The following is a 21,214-nucleotide window of genomic DNA, read 5'->3' as shown; positions in this document are numbered from 1 at the left end:
TACTCTACTGCCAGGAAAGTCTTCATAAATCTGTGCTTTCATTACATCGGTACCTGGAACAGTGCCACCTCCTAAAACAGAAACTAGCACATGGTATGTGCTCAGTAAATACCTGCGAAAGTCTTTACCATTTTTTATAGTTTATCTGAAATAGCTTTTAATGAGGTATCTACTCAGTCTCCCAAATCAAAATCATTTATCTCATTTTCTACCTTCCCATAGAATTTTTTTCAACTTTCTCACAGCCCTTAGCACATGTCACCATGGTGTTAATCCTACCTGTTGGATCTCAACTCCTTAACCCAAATGCTGGGTATAATTATCTTAGAATCCTCCACAGTGCTTTAAATAGTAAGCCTTCAAGAGATGGTTCTGAATTGAGCATTCACAATAAAATGTAGTAATAATATATTTATGGCACATTATTCACTCTATATTGCAACCAACAAATGTGAAATTTGCTGTTTTTGAGCAAAGTTTTGAAATGTGCCTCTAATAATTCTGAATGACATACTTCTTACAGAAATAATAAATAATGCTTTCAGATTTTAAGCCTTTCTAAGCTTTATTTTCACAATACAGTCCTTAGCCTTAGAACTCTCCATTTTATATTTTATAATAATATTAGAAAATCAAAGTTGTAAAATAAACTCTCCTTGATTTTGATAACATTAGAAATTCCATAACATTTATACTGTGACTAATAAAAATGTTATATAATATTATGATAAAAATCATGACAATAAATTTTTATTGAGAATGAACTGTGATGGGTACTGCTTTAAATATTTTACATGTATTAACTACTTCTAATCCTCATCAGAACCCTACAAAATAAGTTATGCTTATTTATAAATTGGGAAACTAAGGCACAGAAGTGAGATAATTTATATAAGGTCACACAGCTAGTCAATGGCAGAGCCCAGATTGAAACCCTGGCATTGTGGATAATCATTTTTTTTCACCTCACACATATGAATAAACTCTTATTTTTGTAAGTCAACTAACTTTCACATCACATGACTTTTAGGGAATATAAGTTTCCATTTCTATTTTTCAAGGATAAAAAAAGTAGAGGGAGGATTTGGAGGGCTCTGACTAGTTAGTTTTACTTCACATTCCTGCCAATGGACAGGAGTGATTTTAATCGCCTGTCCAGTAACTAAAATGAGAGCTGCACAGAGCACCCAGGTACATCATCTTTTATGCAACAGGAACTTGCCATTGCAACCAATGAGGATACTGTTAGCACAGATGTTATCACTAATGCATAGGGCAGGGAGATTCTATTCTGTACACATGTTTCCTGTTTTTCTATTCCCATCTCCAAGATCCAGCTAGTTTCTAGCTGCAGCATGTCTCTCTTCAGGCTCTTTAGTTTGCTTATACCTATGAAAAGACAGACTAGATCTCATCTACAGGAATTATACTAATAACAGCTCTAGACACTATTGCATATGAGGTTCAGATGGGAGCTACCATGATATGCAGCCTAAAGGAGAAAAGATTTGGGTGGATATATTGTTATTGAAAATTTTATTGGAAGGATGATAAATTAGATTAACAACAGCCCCCAAAGAAGTAGAATAAGAATGTCGAGTAGAAGTTACTAGGAGATATTTGCGATCAATCTAAGAAATCACATTTTAAAAGAGGTGTCTAAAGATGGTATAGCTTTGTCTGAGATGTAGTAGTGTCTGTAACACTGAAGGTATCAAACATGGGTTAGACAAACACTTGGGGGGGATATTACAAAGAATATATTGATACTGGCTATATAGTAACCCTAGATTATTTTTACATGTTTTACAACCCTGAGAGGACGTGATTCCAGTTTTGCACGGCCACGTGCTTGGGATTCCTATGTCCCTTACTATAACACACCCAGTCTTCAGCCTGTGTTGTCTCTATTTATACTTTCTCCAACTTGCAAGACTGATAATTATTTTAATTTTTGTCTTTTAGTCTGAAATTGTATCATTTTTCTTAAAGGAGATAGAGTCCTCCTCTGTTGTCCATATTCAGCATTCAGCAAACCCTTAATAATTCAGTCTACAAAAATAGGCAGTTTTATAGGAGAAGAATGTTTTGTACAAGCTAGGTACTCCATAAATGTATGCATACATCTGAAATGCACATATATAAAATATATAAAAATACAAAGAGTTCAGTTATAAATTTAGTAAACCATAGTTTCTTAGAATTTCAGAGCCATTTGCATTGATGAAAATTTTGAAAAAAAAAATAAATTACTTGGATGAGATCATTTGAGCTAAGCAATTTTTTCCAGAACCAGAAAAAAAAATCCTGCATAATTGGACCTATTAATAATACGATGAAGAGATTTGGGGATGAGGTCTAGGAAATGTTTTTAAAGGTAAACATGTGTTTTTTTAATATCTGTAATTCATCTAGAATGTCTTAACCTCCTTACACATGGACATTTCTTTAAAGATAACCAGGAAACTAAGTTTTTCTCTAGAATCAGAAAAATACTGATTTGGAAGTATATTAATGCTAAATAATTGGGTTTTATAGGTCTTACTAATACACATAATCAGGTTTGTATGAACCCAATTAGTCCTGAAGGAAGAAAGCACAAATTATACAAATCATTTCTACTAAGATTATACTTAATAACAATTCCTTTATTTAAATTTTATTAACTTAAGAGCTTCTTATTAATAAAATAATAGATAAATATTTACCTATTTTATGAAAACCAAATATAACACCAGGGCACACAGTAATTTCTAGATGTCCCCAGGGATCAGCAGTGAGTAGACCCAAGCCTACAAAAAATGTCTGGACTGAGGGAAGAGGTATCCTAAAGTCCTCATAAGAAGCTTCCTGAATGTTTCCCACGATTGTCAGGACACTGCTAGGACACAGGTTGGTAGCTAAGCCCTGGAGTCGCTCTACAATTAATTATATTTCTAGTTCTATATATTTCTATATATTTCTAGTTGTATATTCTATATATTTCTATGTATTTCTACTTGTAGAGTGGAGTCACTCTAAAACTAATTGTATTTTTTATTATGACACAGCTGTAACTCATAACTCCTAGGTACCTCTTGAAGTTAAGTTGTTGTTGTTGTTGTTTAAAACTGTCAAGGTAAGAAGCAATCAGGGTTAGTGAGGGAGGAGAAGACAGCAGACAAGACAAATATAAAGTCTCAAGTGGAGAAGGTGTTGAACATTACAGGTTTTCTTTTTTCTTGACAGGCAACAAATTTTTCATACCCATTAAAACTTGCTTACCTGCTGCTAAAGTCTGTCCTGCTCCTGAAGCACTGGTCACACAACCAACTGAATTGCAGACAGTAATAGTAAACTCATATATCCTATAAGGTTTCAGTCCTTCTACAGTGTAAGATAGTTCTTGGGATTTAGCAGTGTACAGCAGCTTCAAGGCAAAAAAAAAAAAAAAAAAGAAAAAGAAAGATAATAGGTAATCAGTGTGAAAATATAACCTTGGCAGTCAAAGTTCCATGAATTCAGACAGAGGGAATTATTGCCAACCACCACTAGGAATAGGATTTTTTTTTTTTTTTTTGAAGAGTCTCGACAAGCCAGGATTTAATTGATAATTGTACAATCACACTGTTTTATGAGGTAATAATCCAGTTCCTGAGTGGATAAATGAGAAAACCAAGTTATTGCCTCATAAAGCAGCGTGGTGGTATGGTTATTGTCACCAATGGTAGAGATAAAGATGGTGACATTGTCATTGTTATCATGATAAAGTCCAAACAAAGCCATGGGGCTTGGCCAAAAGTAACTCAGAGCAGTAATACCCAGGCTATTTGATAGGCTAGGACAGAAAGAAGTGTTGTTGCTATGTTAAATTAATACTATCATTTTCTTTATGAAAAAAAGTCACAGAAGAAAAAGGGGGAAAAAGTAAACATTAGACATATAACTGAGCATCCACATTAGGTCAATTCTCAATCATCTTTCTTTTATAAACAAGCGTATACAGATTAGATCAAACAGTTATATTATTTGAAATATTATCTTTATCACATGATTTCAAATGAAAACAGCAGATTTGAGCCAAGAAGAATGACAGGAAACTCATAGTCCATAAGTAAATTATTAAACAACGAACACTCAGAGTTGGTTCTGTCAGTATAATTTGAAGTGATCAAAAGCAACCATGTAAATTTGTTTAGGTTGTAGGTACAAAGGCCACTAGAAATTATATTCAGAAAATAAAAGTCATTAAAACAGAGAGTATGACACTAACTATGACTACAAAACTAATTTTCTTAGGACTACTGATACATAGTCATATAAAATAATCTTCCACAAATATAAATACAGACAAATGTAAAGTTCAGTAACATTTGGAGTAGTTTTCTAGAGAACTTCTCTTTAGTGGTAAAACAAAATTCATTTGGAATATTTGCCTAGGTGTTGACTTTAAAATTTCAGTTCTAAAAAGCAGTGAGATTGGAATGTAAAATACAGTGTTTCAATAATGTTCAGAAATAAACATGGTTTTAAAGATTCTAAAACTCTAGGATAATTTAAATTTAAAACTTTTAAGCCATTTCCTTGCAATTACATTTTGAAATCAGAAAAACATCAAATACCAAGTAATTATTTCTTTTTCTAATTCTAAAATCATTATTGATGTAATGAAGATATAAACTTTTCTGTAAAATGAAATTTCACAGATAAAAACTTTTCTGTGATTTAAAATTTTCTAAGTAAAATAAGCCTTGAACTGAATTAAATGTATGAATATTGCTATGATGTTCATCCCTTTTAGAATAATCCTGGTAGAATTAAATGTAAATTTTTAGAAAATGGAATTGTTTTTAGGATAAAACACATTAAGCTATTTCTTATTTAATTTAGGAAGTACAATTATTTTTAAACAAAATATTCTTTGTAGCAAGAATCTGCAATGACATAAAATAAGTAAGAAGAAATCTATACTAATATGTATTTTGATGGGCTTTTACTTCTCTACAGATGATTATTATAAATTACATTATTTTTAAAATACATTATTTGCCCCAGAACTTGCAGCATAAAATTATCACTTGGATAGATTTTGTCTTTGTCATGTACATAGAGTCAATTTATAAGTCTTATAAGATTTACCTAATTGAAAGTTTTTCATGAAATAAGTCTTCAAAGGGGTAGGAAAAACTCCACAGCAGCTTTAATTCCCACAGTAAATCTTACATCATCACCACTTTTATGTATCCCCCTGCCTCATTCTTAGGCAAAGGTTTTGTACTAGTTATTTTTATAGTAGATTTTCCCCGGGAATTTTGGCTATTTATTTACAAAGATTATAACAAGATATACTCAGGTCAGTTCAGATACAAATTTAATCATTGAGAAGGTAAAAAATTGGACTTTGTTCTGCTACTTTTGATTTCATTTCCTTGAATAGAGAATATTGCACTGGAGAGAGAGTTCAAAAGAGAATAAGGTGGGCCCAGTGCAGTGGTTCATGCCTGTAATCCCAGTACTTTGGGAGGCCTAGGCGGGTGGATCACTTGAGGCTAGGGGTTCGAGACCAACCTGGCAAAGATGGCAAAACCCTGTCTCTACTAAAAATACAAAAAAAAAAAAAAAAAAAAAAAAATTAGTCAGGTATAGTGGCGTGCACTTGTATTCCCAGCTACTTGGAAGGCTGAAGCACAAGAATCGCTTGAACTCAGGAGGAGAAGTTTGCAGTGAACCGAGATTGCGCCACTGCACTCCAGCCTGGGTCACAGAGTGAGACTCTGTCTCAAAAAAGTAAAAACAAAAAAGAGAATAAGGTGATATATCTATGTCCTTATTCCAGTTCAGGCATAACAGCCTTTTAAATAACAACAACAACAATAAAAATACTTATTTTCCTGCCCCATTAAATGATAGCTAGTTTATAAAGTATAATGTAGTTCCATGCCATTAATAATAATCACTAATAATAATGTGTCAATATTTATCAGGCTCTTTAAGCAGGTAGGTGAGCAGAAAATAGTTTTCCCATTTCACAGATGAATAAAACCAGAAGCACAGAGATGTGTGATATAGCTAATAATTGGGAGATGTGGAATATGAACAAACAGGTTGACTTCTAAGGCTGTAATTTTTATAAATAATATTTCTCCGCTTATTTTTTTCTTAGAATAACTATTATGATATGAGTAATAGATAAATCAAAACTGTATTTTACAAAGAAAGAATAGTTTATAAAGCCAAAGAATAGTAAAAACAACAAAATAAAACATCAAATATAAATGAGATAAAACATGGCAAGGACCACATGGAAGTTATAACCAAATTTACCTTAAATCCCATGGTATACCAGATTGGTAGACTAACCTGTTTAAGTTAAAAGATATATTTGTTGTGTTTTATCATGAGATAGTTGCAAATGAGTCAACACATAGATTAATGAAAAATAAGTAATCGTAAATTATTTATTGGCTCTTCTTTTTCGTCCAGTATACAAAATAAAATTGTGTGTTATACATGCGTTCTGTCCACTAAAAAGGCTTAGAAAAACATGGAAAACCTATTAGTAGTGGATTGTATAGTGTCTCCCAAAAATTCAGAATGAGAATTTATTTGGAAAATGAGATACTTGCAGATATAATTAATTAGTTGTCATCCTGGATTTCAGGTTGGTTTAAAATCCAATGACTGGTATCTTTATGGGAGAAATGAGACGGACACACAGATCCAGAGGAGACAGAGACACAGAGTAGGACTTGTGAAGACAGAGACAGCAGATATTAGTTATGTTGCCACAAGCCAAGGAACACCAGGAGCCATGGGTAAGTGGAAGAGAAGAAATGTCTCCTAGAGCCTGTGGGGAACTTGGTCGTACTAACACCTAAATTTCCGTTGTTTTAAGACACTCAGTTTATGTTAATTTGTTACACCAGCCCGAGGACACAAATACTCTAGGGTACAAAGATCTGACCTCCTAACTTAATTTGAGACAAGCTAAGAGGGTCATTTCAGCTCCAGAACTACCCACAGAATCCACTGAGGCTGCTTCCGCTATTGCATCACAGTTCAGCTCCTTTGCTGCTCAATCCTACATACTTTATCACTTCACATTTGTTGTTTCTGAAAGTGCTCCCCCAATAACCCTCCTGTACTTAGTCTTCTACCAAGAGTCTGTTTCTGGGGGAATTTGCCCTAAGACAGTCATAACAGGAGTGGCCCTGGGAATGAGACTCTGAAACGATAGTTTGGGCCTCCATCATCCACCCACTGGTGTACAGTGATCTCATCACAGACAGCAGGTAGAGTACTGATAGTCCACAGCATGCCCTAGTGGTTCAATGCTGAAACTTCCATTAGTGGTGAACTGCGATGAGTTACCAGTAGAAGGTAATTCACTGGTTTGGTGGAATCAGTAATGATAAGCACTACTCTGGGGAAACTACTAATTATAAGGACTATGCATGATCTTGTTGGTTGCTATCAATGCACTGAAGAAAGACAAAGGAAATCTGAGGGTGATTAATCGCCAATTTAAGACAAACTATAAAAGCCACCTTGACAGTATTCTTTCTCTATACCAATAGCATCGTATTAAATGAATCAGATAAGCAGGAAATGGTAGGTATGCAGAGGCAAGACATATGTGTTCTAGAAAGTGGGAGAGCAATATTATGAAGATTAAGGCATCTGCCATATCAGTGAAGTTTTTAGGAGTTCATGTGGCCTGAGACATGCTAGGATAGCCCCTCCAAAATACAGGACAAATTGCACCTTGCATCTACCACCACTAAGAAGGAAACAGAATGTCTAGTTGACCTCTTCACGTTCTGAAGGGAGCATATTCTACATCTGAGAATACTGTTCTGAGAAATTTACTGAATAATATGAAATGCTTCCAGGTTTGAGTGCATCCCAGAGTAGGAAAGGGCTCTGCACCAGGTCCAGTCTGTGGTACAGGCAGATCAACCACTTGGGACATAATGTGTAGTAAATTTTACAGCACTAGAAGTAAGCATGGTGGGAAAAGATGTTTCAAGGCACATACAGAAAGAAAATCACAAGGCAGATAGACCCCAAGAGCTTGGAACAAAGACATAACATGTAATGGAAACTATATACCATTTGCTAAATGGCCCTAGCACGCTTTCAGGCCTCAGTAAAAACAGAACAACTTGTCATGGAACACCAAATAGCCATGCAGCTAGAGCTACTTTTTTATAATCTGGAAATTGTCTCAGCCAAGTCTTGAGGTTAAAAGGGCGCAACAGAAATGCATCATAAAATGGAAGTGGATGTCTGAGATTGGGTATAAGCAGAGCCAAAAGTCATAATGCATTGTACAAGCAGGTGGTTCAGGCCCCCATGACATCTACAATACTTATACTGGTGGCTCAACCTCAGCTCCTACCTATGACCCATGGGAGGCCCCTTACGAGATAAAAGAATTGGGGGGAAAAAAGCAGAGGTTAGTTTACAGATAGGATGTCTTGGTATGTGGCTGCAAGCCAAAAATGGTAGCTGTTGCTCTACAACCCTCCCTCATCAGAAATGGCCCTGCGGAATAGCAGAGAGAAGAAATCCTCTTAATGGGCAGAACTTCAGGCAGTTCACTTGCTCACACATGTTGTATGGAAAGAGACGTGTCTCAAGGTAAAATATACCTGGACAATATGGCAGTGGCTTGGAAATATTGGCCAAGGGAATGAATAAAGAAAGATGGAAGGATCAGGAACTAGGAATTCTGGGAAAGAAAAATGTGGCTAGATCTATGGGAGTAGGCATAAAGTGTAAAGATCTTTTTATCTCATGCTAATGCCCAGCGAAGAGCATCTCTCTCAGAAGAGGCACTGAGCAACCAACTACACAGAATAACTCGTTCAGTTGACATCCTTCCACCAGCTTCTGCTATTGGCCACCTGGATGCTGGTAAAATGGGCAGAGAAGTATATCAGCCACAACTAGAGAGAACAAGAGCCTCTCATCCTCTAGGAGTGCTATGTGTATTAAATGAATTGGTCCACGTACACAGTAAAGCCTCAGTAACTTTTAGCTATGATAATTATTCTTACTACTGCTAGCTGGAGGATGAATTACTAGAAGGCAATATGTTACTGTATATTCAAAACCTTGAACATCTTCGTAATTCATTTTGATATAAGCTGTGATAAATTTAATTCTTCGGATTTTTTGAAGGAAGTAGAAATGTATAAGAAATGTACATGTAAGACGTTTTTATCAATGTTATTTATATTTCCAAAATAATTAATACAATACAATATCAACTGACTGTGGGCTGGTTAAATAATCATTGTGTGTCCAAATAACATGATAGTACACAGTTAATGAAAGTCAACTTCCTATAAAGTATTTAAGGATACGTGATAAATGGAAAAAGCAAGTCTTGTGAAATAAATTCCACCAACTTAGTTTCAATATATGGTTATACCAGAAAAAAACAAGTGACATGCAAAGAGGGAGGCTTGTACACATAATATTATACTTAAAAAAATGCCCCGTTTAACCAACATAGAGGGAGGCTTCTGTCATAGAATTCTGCAAACTCAAAAAATGTCCAAATGAAGCCCTAAGCCAATTCTGAAAGGACATTAGTTAAATATAACAATACCTGTGAAAACACCACAGGAATAGACTGCTGAAGTGATTGTTCAGAAATCATATTGATGTCATACCCCACAACTTTTCCTCTTGTAACATTATCTGCTGGCTTCTCCCAGGAGATATTGAGAGAGTACGAAGAGAGTGGAACGACTGAAGGAGGGATCATGAATACAGGTGCTATCAATGAGAACAATAACAACAACATCAAAACAGTGAATGCCGTCCCTATATATTTTCAAACTGAATTCACACATTCATTTCAGTTTCTGAAATACCTTGTACCTTTTAAAATATTCTGCTTTGAAAAAGCCCAAGAATATGCTGGTATATGTAAAAAGTATTCACTTTTTAAGATGTTATCTGAAAGTATATTCTCCATCTTCATATTACCAGCTACTTTCTATTTACAAAATAAAAATCTCATAGGAATTTGCTTGTGTTCACAAAGATAACTAATGGATAGTTAGATAGAAAATTGTAAGTCTTATAAGTATCTAAAAGAAGCCACAAAAATAGAATATCTCAGTTCAAAAAGTTCAGAAAAATGCATGGTGATGTACTGGATTTCCCATGTAGGGAAATATGTCATTGAGCCAATCCAATTCAGCTGGCTGAATATTATTCTTCAGAAAGGGGTAAACCTAAAGCATCCTAAATAACCCCAATGAATGTCTCAAAGTTTTTGTTAACTTTTTATTGAAATGTTCAGGTTACATACACATGCATTTCCCCCCTGCCACTCTTGAGCTCTTTACAAGGATTTTAAATGTGCTAACCAAAGGTATATTATCAAAGGAACTCATTGCACTTTCATTAGTTAGTGACCCATAAGATTACGAGGGCCCAGTATTGCAGTTTCACCCATTACTTTTCATTTCTGACCTTGATTTTCCCCTTCCAGAATGCCATGCCTCATCACTTGTGCTATCATGGCTCTATTATTTGTCCAAGATGGCTGGTAGTCATTAAGAGATGCTCAAGCACAATGCGTATTTTATTCATGAAATGATTCCCTTGGACATCAACCTAAAGCTACCCTCATCCTCCATACTCCTAACAGGTCAAATTTAGATCAGGACTGGGGTTTCTTTGATATTGACAGATTAAACACATAACAAAAGTGTGTTTTTTTCTTAAAGGCTCATGAAATTTAAGTATTTTTAATATAAAAAATAAAGTGGAGGATTAAAAATTTTTGCTTTAATGAAGATACTCCAGAAAATTTAGATATATTGTCCTCCTTCCTTATCATCATGCCAACTGCTTACAAGCACACTTGTGAATTATAGATTTTGATGTCCAGGATTCTGTCATTATATATAATCTAGTACCTAAACTATTTATTTTGGAAAGATAAATAAAAACCAAGACAAACTTGTGGAATTTGTTGACTGTTATCTCTTTCACTGAACATAAATTATGCTATATATGGAGCAAGATGAGACATGTGTCCAATCCACTTCAAGAGTGGAAACCAAATGCTATTTTTGACAAACATTCCCAAAAGACTATAACTATAGTTAAGCCATTTTCGCCCCATGAATTAATAACTAAAGCATTTACTTTTGCCCCCTAAAACTTACTGCAAGTACTTTATGACCTTGAGTTGTTTATGTAACAAACCCATATATACGAAAATTTTCCTTGGTCTGTGGAAGTTTCTAATTCTTGCTTTTCAAAATGTACTTTAGCAGTACTTTGACTTTAATTTGAGGAAGCACTTGCATTCAGAGGTTTTAAAAGTAGAACTTAAAGCATTGATATTTACCTGATTCTCCCGTTCTTTCTGAGACCCAGGCAGAAGACACACTTCCAGCCGTATTCACAGCTAAGACTCTAAACTCATACTTGGTATATGGCTCCAAGCCAGTGATGGTTGTCATTGTTTGAGGAGGTTTTAATGCATTTTCATTGGCCGATTCTGCAAATGACTGAGGACTGAGCCAACCACTGCTCTGAAAAACTCGACTTTCCTCAGATGTGGTTTCTTTAGTAGATCTCAGTCTTCTCATGTATAGTTCATACCTTATAATTATTCCTAGAGAAATTAAATAGTGAATCTAGGTAACTCATCAGACAAAGGGGTTACTTTAGGGGTATGGTAGGGACAGATCATTTAAAGAGTGCTGGATTTTCATTATCTTTCTAATTAGATTACTGTCAATTTCCTTAGCATTCAAAATGTAGTGATTTAGTAGTTTTGTAATCTAGATGATAGGTACATAGAAGACAACAAACTGATATGTAGATGAATGTATAAAATACTATTAAAGGTGTATGCATGGGGAAAACAAACCAAAATGGATAACATATAGACAAAAAATAATTACAATTTATCACAGCTAAATTCAATCTTTTTTGGAATTAATGGTCATAATTTCTATTAAGAATGGTCAATTCTTTTGGGGAAATTGATCACTGTAGCTCCAGTCTGTATTCTTTCAAATTTGGAGGTTTTAATTTAACTTGTTTAACATAAGCCCTGTTTGCATAAATGTTATAGTCAATTTCTACCCAGTTTTATCAAATAACTTTACAAATCTAAAGAAAGATTTTGCTATAATACGTACATGATATAAATGATTAAAAATCTGTGAATGTGTGTCTGGCCTATATAACCAAGGGTTCAATTGTATGAATGCAAAAATTAACTTAATGGAGTCAGTTAGCTTATATACATATTTTTTGTATTATTTTATATCTTTTTCTTGCTTAGAAGAGAAAATGTATTGCTTGTGGGTGCCCTAACTTGTGACACAGTCAAATATAATGCATTTCATAAGTGAGTTTCAAATTATAAACATCATTTGTGTTATGGCAGATGTCATTAAGAGCAAAGATAATATTAGCCTTTTAAGGGGCAATTTAATTGAATGGAATTTGTTATTAGATTAGAAGAAATACACTTGTTCCACTAACCAGGACAAACACTATCTTATATCTTTAGAAACTGTTTCTTAATTATTATATTGTACAGTTATAAAAAGGAATACACTTGCCAAACTCCTAATTGCACAATTACAATAGATTCTCATTCATGTCTTGCCCAAGAAGGGGAATCTTGGCCTTGGATTCTTACCGTTTAGTTCCATTGGTGGAGACCATTCTACATGAAGTTCTGTAGAACTGATTTTCTGCACCTTAGGTGGACTCAGTCTTTGGGGAGGGGCCTGGGCTGTGGTCACGGTAATAGGCAAGCTGTGTAAACAGCCCCCGCTAGTACACGCCTGTACAGAAAAATAGTACTTGGCAAATGGAACCAGATTCCAGATGGTAGCTGAGGTTGCATGACCTTCATAGGAAACACATGGCTGACCACCAGCCAAAGGGACACAGGACAAAATATACTTCTCTATAGGACCAGATTGATTTGACAGTGTTGTCCAGGTAAGTGTCACAGAGTCTGAGCCAACAGGAATGATATAACTTAAAGTCAAGTTTCCGTCTGGGACCCCTGGTTTTGTCCTGAAAGTGACAGTTACACTCCTTGTTGAACCATGCACATTGGTGGTCTCAATGTAATAGGAATATTTGGTATATGGTAACAGGTCAGTGTCTAAGAAGTATTGAACACCTGAAATGAAAAGAAAAAAAAAGTTACATTTCACAAGTTGGTGAAGAATCATTGCTAACTGCTTTCCTATCATATTATTTAATTACATAAACTATACCAATTTACTCTTTTGGTTAAGGAAACATTTCATATTTTTAAAATTGAAATAATGTAAATACCAGTTGATTGCTTGTATTATTGAGTATAACATAAGAAAAGCGTCATTTGTAATAAAGAATATTTAGATGTTTGCTTTAGCTCTTGTTTTGCTTTTCATAATGTCCTTTTGTTAGAGGGTCTAAGAGAAAGTCCTTTCAGTTCTCCAAAACAGAAAAGTAACTATGTTTCCTCTATGTAACTGGTTTGCTTGTTAAACACTAACCACACCAGACCAAGGGTCAGTAAACTACCACCAAGGGGTAAATCTGTCACCTGACCAACATCTTGACTGGAAAATTTTCTTATTTTCTGACCTACAGAAATTATAAATGTTTATTGTCTTAAGCTGCTAAATTTTGGAGACATTTGTTATCAGCAATGAAGAATTTACACAACAGACGTTTCAGATAAGCAGGACTTCTATGCATGAAGGATTGTGAGGGCAGAGAGAACAGCTACAAAGAGGTTTTAAAAAAATAAGATAGGGAGTGGAGGTGATTAGGCACGTGACTGGAAATGCTTGCTCTCTAAGGACAGGAAACACATTGTAGGATTGTGAAACACACAAATGCCAGAGTGGCTGCTGCCTGCTCCCTGATGCGGCTGTTTGTATGGGAGATGGGAGCAGGGTTCCATTATGCAGGGGTGCCCTATAGCAATATGAAGGTCCTAGCACATTTATGTGCTTCCCCTTCCCCTTCCTTCCTTCCTTCCTTCCTTCCTTCCTTCCTTCCTTCCTTCCTTCGGTCCTTCGGTCCTTCCTTCCTTCCTTCTTTCCGACAGGAGATAGAACTTTATTGTGGAAAAGCTGAGTTCGCAAAAGACTGAAACAGCAACAATGTTTAGCCTAGTCCATCTATTTACAGTACATAGGGGTTGGGGTTTCCCATACACATATGTATTGCTCTCCCCTAGCCTAGATTTATCCCCATCAGCAACTTTCATTTCTTTCCATTGTCCACAAAAGACACAACTCTTCAGGTGATAACCTATCATGTAAACCTTGGCATTCTTTGTCACCCAGGCTGGAGTGCAGTAGCACAATCTCGCCTCACTGCAACCTCTGCCTCCAGGTTCAAGCGATTCTCCTGCCTCAGTCTCCCGAATAGAATAGCTGGGACTACAGGCGCCCACCACCATGCCTGGCTAATTTTTGTATTTTTTGTAGATGGGGTTGCACCATTTTGCCTGGGCTGGTTTGAACCCATGGGCTCAAGTGATCCGCCCACCTCAGCCTCCCAAAGTGCTGGGATGAGAGACATGAGCCACCGCACCCGGCCTTTCTTCCCAGTCTACAGCTCCTACAGAGCACTCTGGGGTCTGACTGCTCAGTGGAGGAGGCTTCCGCCAGTGTTGTGGGGGGCACCTTGGGCATTGACTCAGGTAGGGGCCACTGTCTTGTCAGAGATGACCCTGATAGAGCCGAGGAAGCTGAGACAGTTCTCTCTCTGGTGACTGTTTTCAGTTGTACCATGGGTCCCAGGGGTCGCCTGAGATCAGGGTAGGGGCTGGCGGAAGAGCACTCACAGTCCCATGAGAGGTACTGAAGTCAAGGTCCCAGGTTTCAATCTGGGGCATGTGGTACCTGAGGAGACCATGATCCCTGGCTTCTTGGATGGCCCGTGTCAATCCCATGTGCTGCTTTATGCAGATTCCTGTGTATGGAGCATGGAAGATGATAACCATGGACAAACTCTTCCAAGAGCACAACATGCAACTTGTGATCTCGGCAGATGGGGCAGGGATTCCCAGCAATTTTATTCCCGCAAATCTATGTATTTCGAGTCCACTGTAGGGGTATACCACGTTGTGATTGCCATGGTAGTCAGCCCAGATACGGCAAGAACCTATCCCTCCTGGTATTCTTCTGATTCCAGGTATTTCCAGGGTTCATTCTTATAAGGGGAAATGGGAACTGGGGACAAAGAATCCTTCTCAGAGGGAGCTTTGGTGCCAAGAGTCTAGAGGGGAACCTGAACTCCCTGGGCAGCTCGGAAGAGAGAAAGGTTAGGAAGTCGCCTCAGCAGGGGGTTTAATGTGGACACCGCCATCTTGACGTAGCCCAGCGCAGGAATTTCTTGGTTTCTTGAACCAAGAAACCAAGGTGAGGGTGCAGTGTTGAGAGCAAGTGAGTCTACTATGGGACCTTCTGTGGCTGGTACAAAGTCACTCTTCCACCTCTGAGAGGGCTAAAGGGTGGATGTAGGAGATGGAAAAAAAAAAAAAAAATCTCAGGAATTTCTCAGCAATAGCAAAAGCCTAGGGAAGACTAAAATAATAGTGTGTTCAGGAAGCCCTGACCAAGCTGAGAATGAACACATGTTCACCAGCTTCATGCATCAGACATTGATGCCTTGAGGATGCCAAGGGTTAAGATCTGGCCAGCTACACCTTACAAATGAGACTGCATCCTCTAAAGGGCCTTCTGCAAATGGCCAGAGGGAAGCTGCCCTTCCCCAAATGTCATGGCCGTTGAGGGAGGGGAATAATTAAAGACTGAACAATATAAGGGAGTATGTGAATGAAAGATGGGTTTTTCATTCTATTGCATATGCCATTGCAAATTCTTCATGAAAATATGTTGAGTATTGTATTAGAGTACAATCAGGACATAGAAACCACAGAGTAATTTGTACAAGTAAAGTTTAAAGAATGATTGATTACAACATGGTTTTACTTCCTAAGTGGTACAGAAAACTCTAAAGAATATGGGAATAGAAGTGACAGGGGAAAGACACCATCCTTAGTGCTAAGGCAGAGCACCCAAAGAAGGACCATATTTGTCCCCTAGGGCTGAGACTCAGACTTTCTAGACAGCGTGCAGTTGTGGCTCATTGTTGTTTCAATAAATATTTATTAGATTAGATTAAAGTTACCCTTATCCCACAATAAGGCTGTTGAAAATATTAACAAAATTTGAAAAATCACTGATGGCTAGAACAATGATGGAAAATAATCTATTTAACATGCCAAAAGCCAAAACCTAAAAGACAAAAATAAATTTCAGTGCTGAATATTCCAAAAGATTGTCTGGCTTAAATTGGAAGTTGGAAGACCTATAACCTGATGACAATTAAAAGAAGTACAGTACTTGCTGGATTTTTGTAGCAACTGAAAAATGGAATATAATCCTAATAGATCAGAGTGTATTATACAAGAGTATTTGTATTTCTTACTTAATAAGAAATTGGAATCAGATAGAATTAGGATGGAAATATGCATTTGTGTAGGAATATCATATAAGGCAATTTATAGTGTGAAATAAATAAAAGCATTTGAAAGGGTATGAATAGGATACCCATTAATGATATCATAACAAAAAAATAATACTCAGGTAAAAAGAGCTCTTATCTCAAGGTAGTTGCTCTCCTTGGCTGGGGTACAGATCTTTAACTCTGAGTTTGAAAATTTGCTGTTACTACAGACTTCTGCATTTTCAGAGCAACATTTAAAATCCTTGGCTCAGCACTGATTTTTGATCTTGGCTGATACCCTCCCGGTTTGTAGCACTCCCCCAGTGTACCGCCTACCAAAGCTACATGGAACTGACCATGATTGCTGAATATATCTTATTTTCTCATATACTTCCGTGTCTTTTGACACAAAATTTATTTCATGACAATCACTCTTCCTTAACTACAGTATCTGGCTAATTCAGCTTATATTCCTTCCTTACTGGAAAACTTTCAGTGGTTCTCAATCACCATCATTGCCACCACAGGTACAGTTACATTTCCTACACCTCCCACGCCACCCTGTGTTTTCTTAACACTCCAAGTTTACTCTGGTTCAGCATTTATATATTTTATTGTTACTTTGGTTTATTTATATGTCTCCCCACTCCGTAAGGACAACTATTCCTTTCGTCTTTGTATTTCTAGTAGCTGATACAGTTTCTGGTCAGGAATAAGCACTGATCAAAATTTTATTTATTAAACACATGAATGATTTTTCTATACATATCTGATCTATTGTTCCAGGAAATAATATAGTAGTCCCCTGTTATCCACAGGAGATACATTCCAAGATCTCCTGTGGATTCCCAAAACCACAAATAGTACTAAACCATATATATACACACACACATACATATATATACACACACTACTCTTTTTCCTATACATACATATCTATGATAAAGTTTAATTTATGTTAGGCAGAGTAAGAGATTAACAACAGTAACTAAAAATAAAAATAGAACAATTCTAACAATATACCACAATAATAGTTATATGAATATGATCTTTCTCTCTCTCTCTCAAAACATCTTATTGTACTGTAGACTCACCTATTTTTGGAGCATTGCTGACCATGGGTAACAAACTGCAGAAAACAAAACCATGGATAAGGGGAAACTACTGCATTAAGAATATTAAGAGCCTTATAAAAACAATTGCCTGTCATCTTCTCTTCTGTTTTCTCATCCTGTCTCTATATCTTATGTTTCTTCATTTATTCCTCTCAGAGATAACTGAACCATCTTACCACTTGTCACATTGATCCCTTGATGTAGTATGGGATTATAAATTATAATATTAAAGATGGAAATGAATAAGGGTAGAAATAAAATCCCCAGGCTCATTAAAATATTTGGTTGTCTAAAACTCTAAACTTAAACTATGTTAATATCTATAGGTGATAGAAATCATTGTCACATGTAAAAGTAATCATCCTCTAGTTTCCAGTGGAAGGATTTCTCTAAAGAGACATTTAAGGACTATATCCCCACTCATGGCATCCCAAATGAGGAACAACTCATCTGACTGTGAATCTAGGGAGTCAGGGGGTAGGGAGCAAATTATATTCAGATCAACCTATTGCTTTTTCTCTCTTCTAATTTGTCTTCCTGCGGGAAAAAGGATATAGTCTCTAATCTGACTTTCATCAGTAATGAAGATCATTTTTATTTTTAAATTTGATCTGCCTACTATGTCTAATGCTCCTTTGATTCCAAACTCAAATAGGAACAACACCAAAAAACAGTATGAGTTACTATCCATTCCCTAAACCTGCAACAGTAACACAAGAGTGCTATTTCCTCCAATAACTGTTCACTCCCATCCCATGACACTTAAGATACCTATGTGCAACCCAGAAGGGGGCTACAATAGAGATACTGTTAGGGATGATTATGTATGATCAGCCAAAGTGCTAGCTTGACCTCTACCTTAAATAAAACGTAAAGATACACCTTGTTTTTTAAAGTTAATTATTCACAATCTTTAAAATTATTCACCATTGTTTGCATGCTATTACTAATAACAAATAATTTGAAAGCTTTAAAGATGGTACACCAGTATATCATGATCCTAGGAAGAAAAGTATGTCTTAGAGAATCCCATAGCACATTAGGCCAGCCAGAAAAAGTTTCCATTCTAAAAAAGAATTCTATAAAGGTCTCAAACAAACTGTCAAACTTGCTTGGAAGACAACACCATTAATTTTCTTTGAAAAGTTCAATGATTCTCCACCTATAATTCCTAATGCCTTGATTTAACCCAAAGATTTGTGTTCATCCAGCTGAATATAAGTAGTGTTTCCTTTACATGTTACACATGCTAGCCATGCACTAGAAATAGAGTAATAAACATGAGGCTATTATTAGAATGATACAAAGTTCTGACAGTGTTAACCAATTGTTCTTACTGTTCAAATGCCATCATGCAGATAATTTTCACATCATTAATTACAGTGATTGTCAAGAAATGCCAGAAGTGGCATTTTTTAATGAAAAATATGGTTTTAGGAAATAATACCTTGTTTAATAGGATTATATAAATGTCTGATTAGTGAATGAATACACATTTATCATGTAAGAAACTGTTATTTGGATTCCATATTAGTGCAATCGTCAAAACAGCCAGTGTTGTAATAACATGTGATGTTCTATAAAATAGATCACAATATGTTACTATGGAAATCATGCCTCTGGCTTGAATAATATCATTGATAGTTTTAAGTTTAATTTTGCTATTGCATTAAGCTGTATGGAAAATAGGGTGACCCTAATTCACAACTTCAGAAATAACTCAACCAGTGGTACTGTCATTTCAAAATCATTTTCAATATTTTTATAACTCCTCTCTTTCTCTGTCACAAAAGTTTAAGTTTCAGGACACCTGGATCATGCTGATATTTGGAAGAAAATAAACATTCTAGTAGCAGGTTTTTAGGATACTTTGCCAACATGGCAGATGTAGACAGATGTTCATTTCCCTTTGCAATCTGCATCATGAAGTTCAGAGTTTCCATTAACTTTAAAGAAGACTTGGAATACTGAAGAGAAATGTAGGGCCAAGAGAAAGGGATGGACATAAGAAGCTAAATTCCAGTCATATGAATTAGGTGCAAAATGAAACCCAGTATAATGCATACAAAATAAAACTCTGTGCGATGCTGGAGTTTTAAAGTCAATTAAAATGTTAAAACAAGGCATCTTCCTAACCATTTTAAGGAAGGTTACAGAATTTCAGTGTTTCGACATAGCTTTATACAGTTCTCTAACTAATTAAGCATGGTTAAAGTCGAATTTGGAAAACTGTGTATTAAATGAAGAGAACAAAATAGAAACTTGAATTGGAATTGCTGTTCCAAGGTTTCTTAAACTAGTGTGTAGCTAAACATGGCTAGAAGCAAAAATCAGAGAAGACAGAGCTGGAATAATGTAAAAATTTCTGTTTTTTCATTCTGTCTTTAGGGAAACTGTATCTAAAACATCTGAGTAAATGTTTTTTTTAAGTCAATGAATTCTAATAATTTGATTTCTATAAGCTTCTTTAAAATCTTCATAAAAGTTACAAAGGCAAAGATAGGCTTGATGGCTTGTTTATATCCATCCTCTTTCAAATGTTTATGTTGCTGTGTTCTATCTCTGTGGAAATAGCAATGTGTGTATTAAATTACACTATTTGCTTGAGTGTCAGTACTCCACTTCCAGATTTAATAGTTCTTTAACCTGAGAATTAAAAAACTTGAATTCATTATAATAGAAATAGCTGATAAATTTTCTATAATATTTACAATTAGAGAAAACTAGATCTATTTATTATGTCTTCCAGTATTTGTAAATTAAAATGGTATAATTCTCAGATTATTTTAATAACTTTTAATTACTTTAAACCAGTGGTCCCCAACTTTTCTGGCACAAGGGACCGGTTTCATGGAAAACAGTTTTTCCATGGACCAAGGATGGGGTGGTGAGGAGGGATGATTTTGGCATGATTCAAGTGCATTATATTTATTATTAGATTCTCATGAGGGCGCAACCTAGATCCCTCGCATGCACAGTTCACAATAGGATTCGTGCTCCTATGAGAATCTAATGCCGCCGCTGAACTGACAGGGGCTCAGGGGGTAATGTTGCCGGCCTGCTGCTCACCTCCTGCTATGTGGCCCTGTTCCTAACAGGTCATGGACCAGTACCTGTCCACAGCCTGGGGACTGGGGACCCCTGCCTTAAACAATATGTCATGAACATTTTCCATTTATTGATATGTGAACTAAGATATCAGTTTATTGCTATCACAGCCTATAATTTATTTAACAATGTACCAGGATTCTGTTATGCCATATACTATAATTTACTGAAACACTGGTGAACATCTGAATCATTTTCAATATTTTGATATTACAAATAGTATAGGTATAGAAATCTTGTGTGTCCACTCATGACTATTCACTTGAGATAAACTTCCTAAAGTAGGTTTGCTAAGTCAAATGTTATGTTAAAAGGAAAAATTTTCCATAGATTTTAACAAATTATTGTACATGAAAAGTTGTACTAATGAGCTCACACAGACACTTCAGCAGTTTATAAAAGTTCCAGCTTCCCCACATTCCCATCAATTCTTGATGGGGTCATTTTTTTTCATCTTTGAGAATTTGATAAGCATTAGTATTTATCAGATATTA

General features: G+C 35.9%; 1 protein-coding gene and 1 pseudogene across 1 annotated transcript in view; both read right to left on the bottom strand.

The window, feature by feature from the left end:
• The window catches only part of USH2A (usherin), a 790,277-nt gene that overhangs the window by 554,607 nt on the left and 214,456 nt on the right, over positions 1-21,214 (bottom strand). Inside the window, exons 16-19 of the mRNA XM_021927201.2 lie at positions 12,671-13,165; positions 11,360-11,629; positions 9,599-9,768; positions 3,265-3,409 (exon numbers count right to left, since the gene is read on the bottom strand). Coding sequence (XP_021782893.2) covers positions 3,265-3,409; positions 9,599-9,768; positions 11,360-11,629; positions 12,671-13,165 — 1,080 coding nt within the window. The remainder of the gene's footprint in view (positions 1-3,264; positions 3,410-9,598; positions 9,769-11,359; positions 11,630-12,670; positions 13,166-21,214) is intronic.
• On the bottom strand, positions 14,421-17,434 carry LOC110741362 (annotated as a pseudogene).

The sequence above is a fragment of the Papio anubis genome, chromosome 1, assembly GCF_008728515.1.
Source record: "Papio anubis isolate 15944 chromosome 1, Panubis1.0, whole genome shotgun sequence".
Lineage (NCBI taxonomy): Eukaryota > Metazoa > Chordata > Mammalia > Primates > Cercopithecidae > Papio > Papio anubis.
The sequence above is the reverse complement of the archived record's forward strand: the minus strand, read 5'-3'. Positions and strand labels throughout refer to the sequence as shown.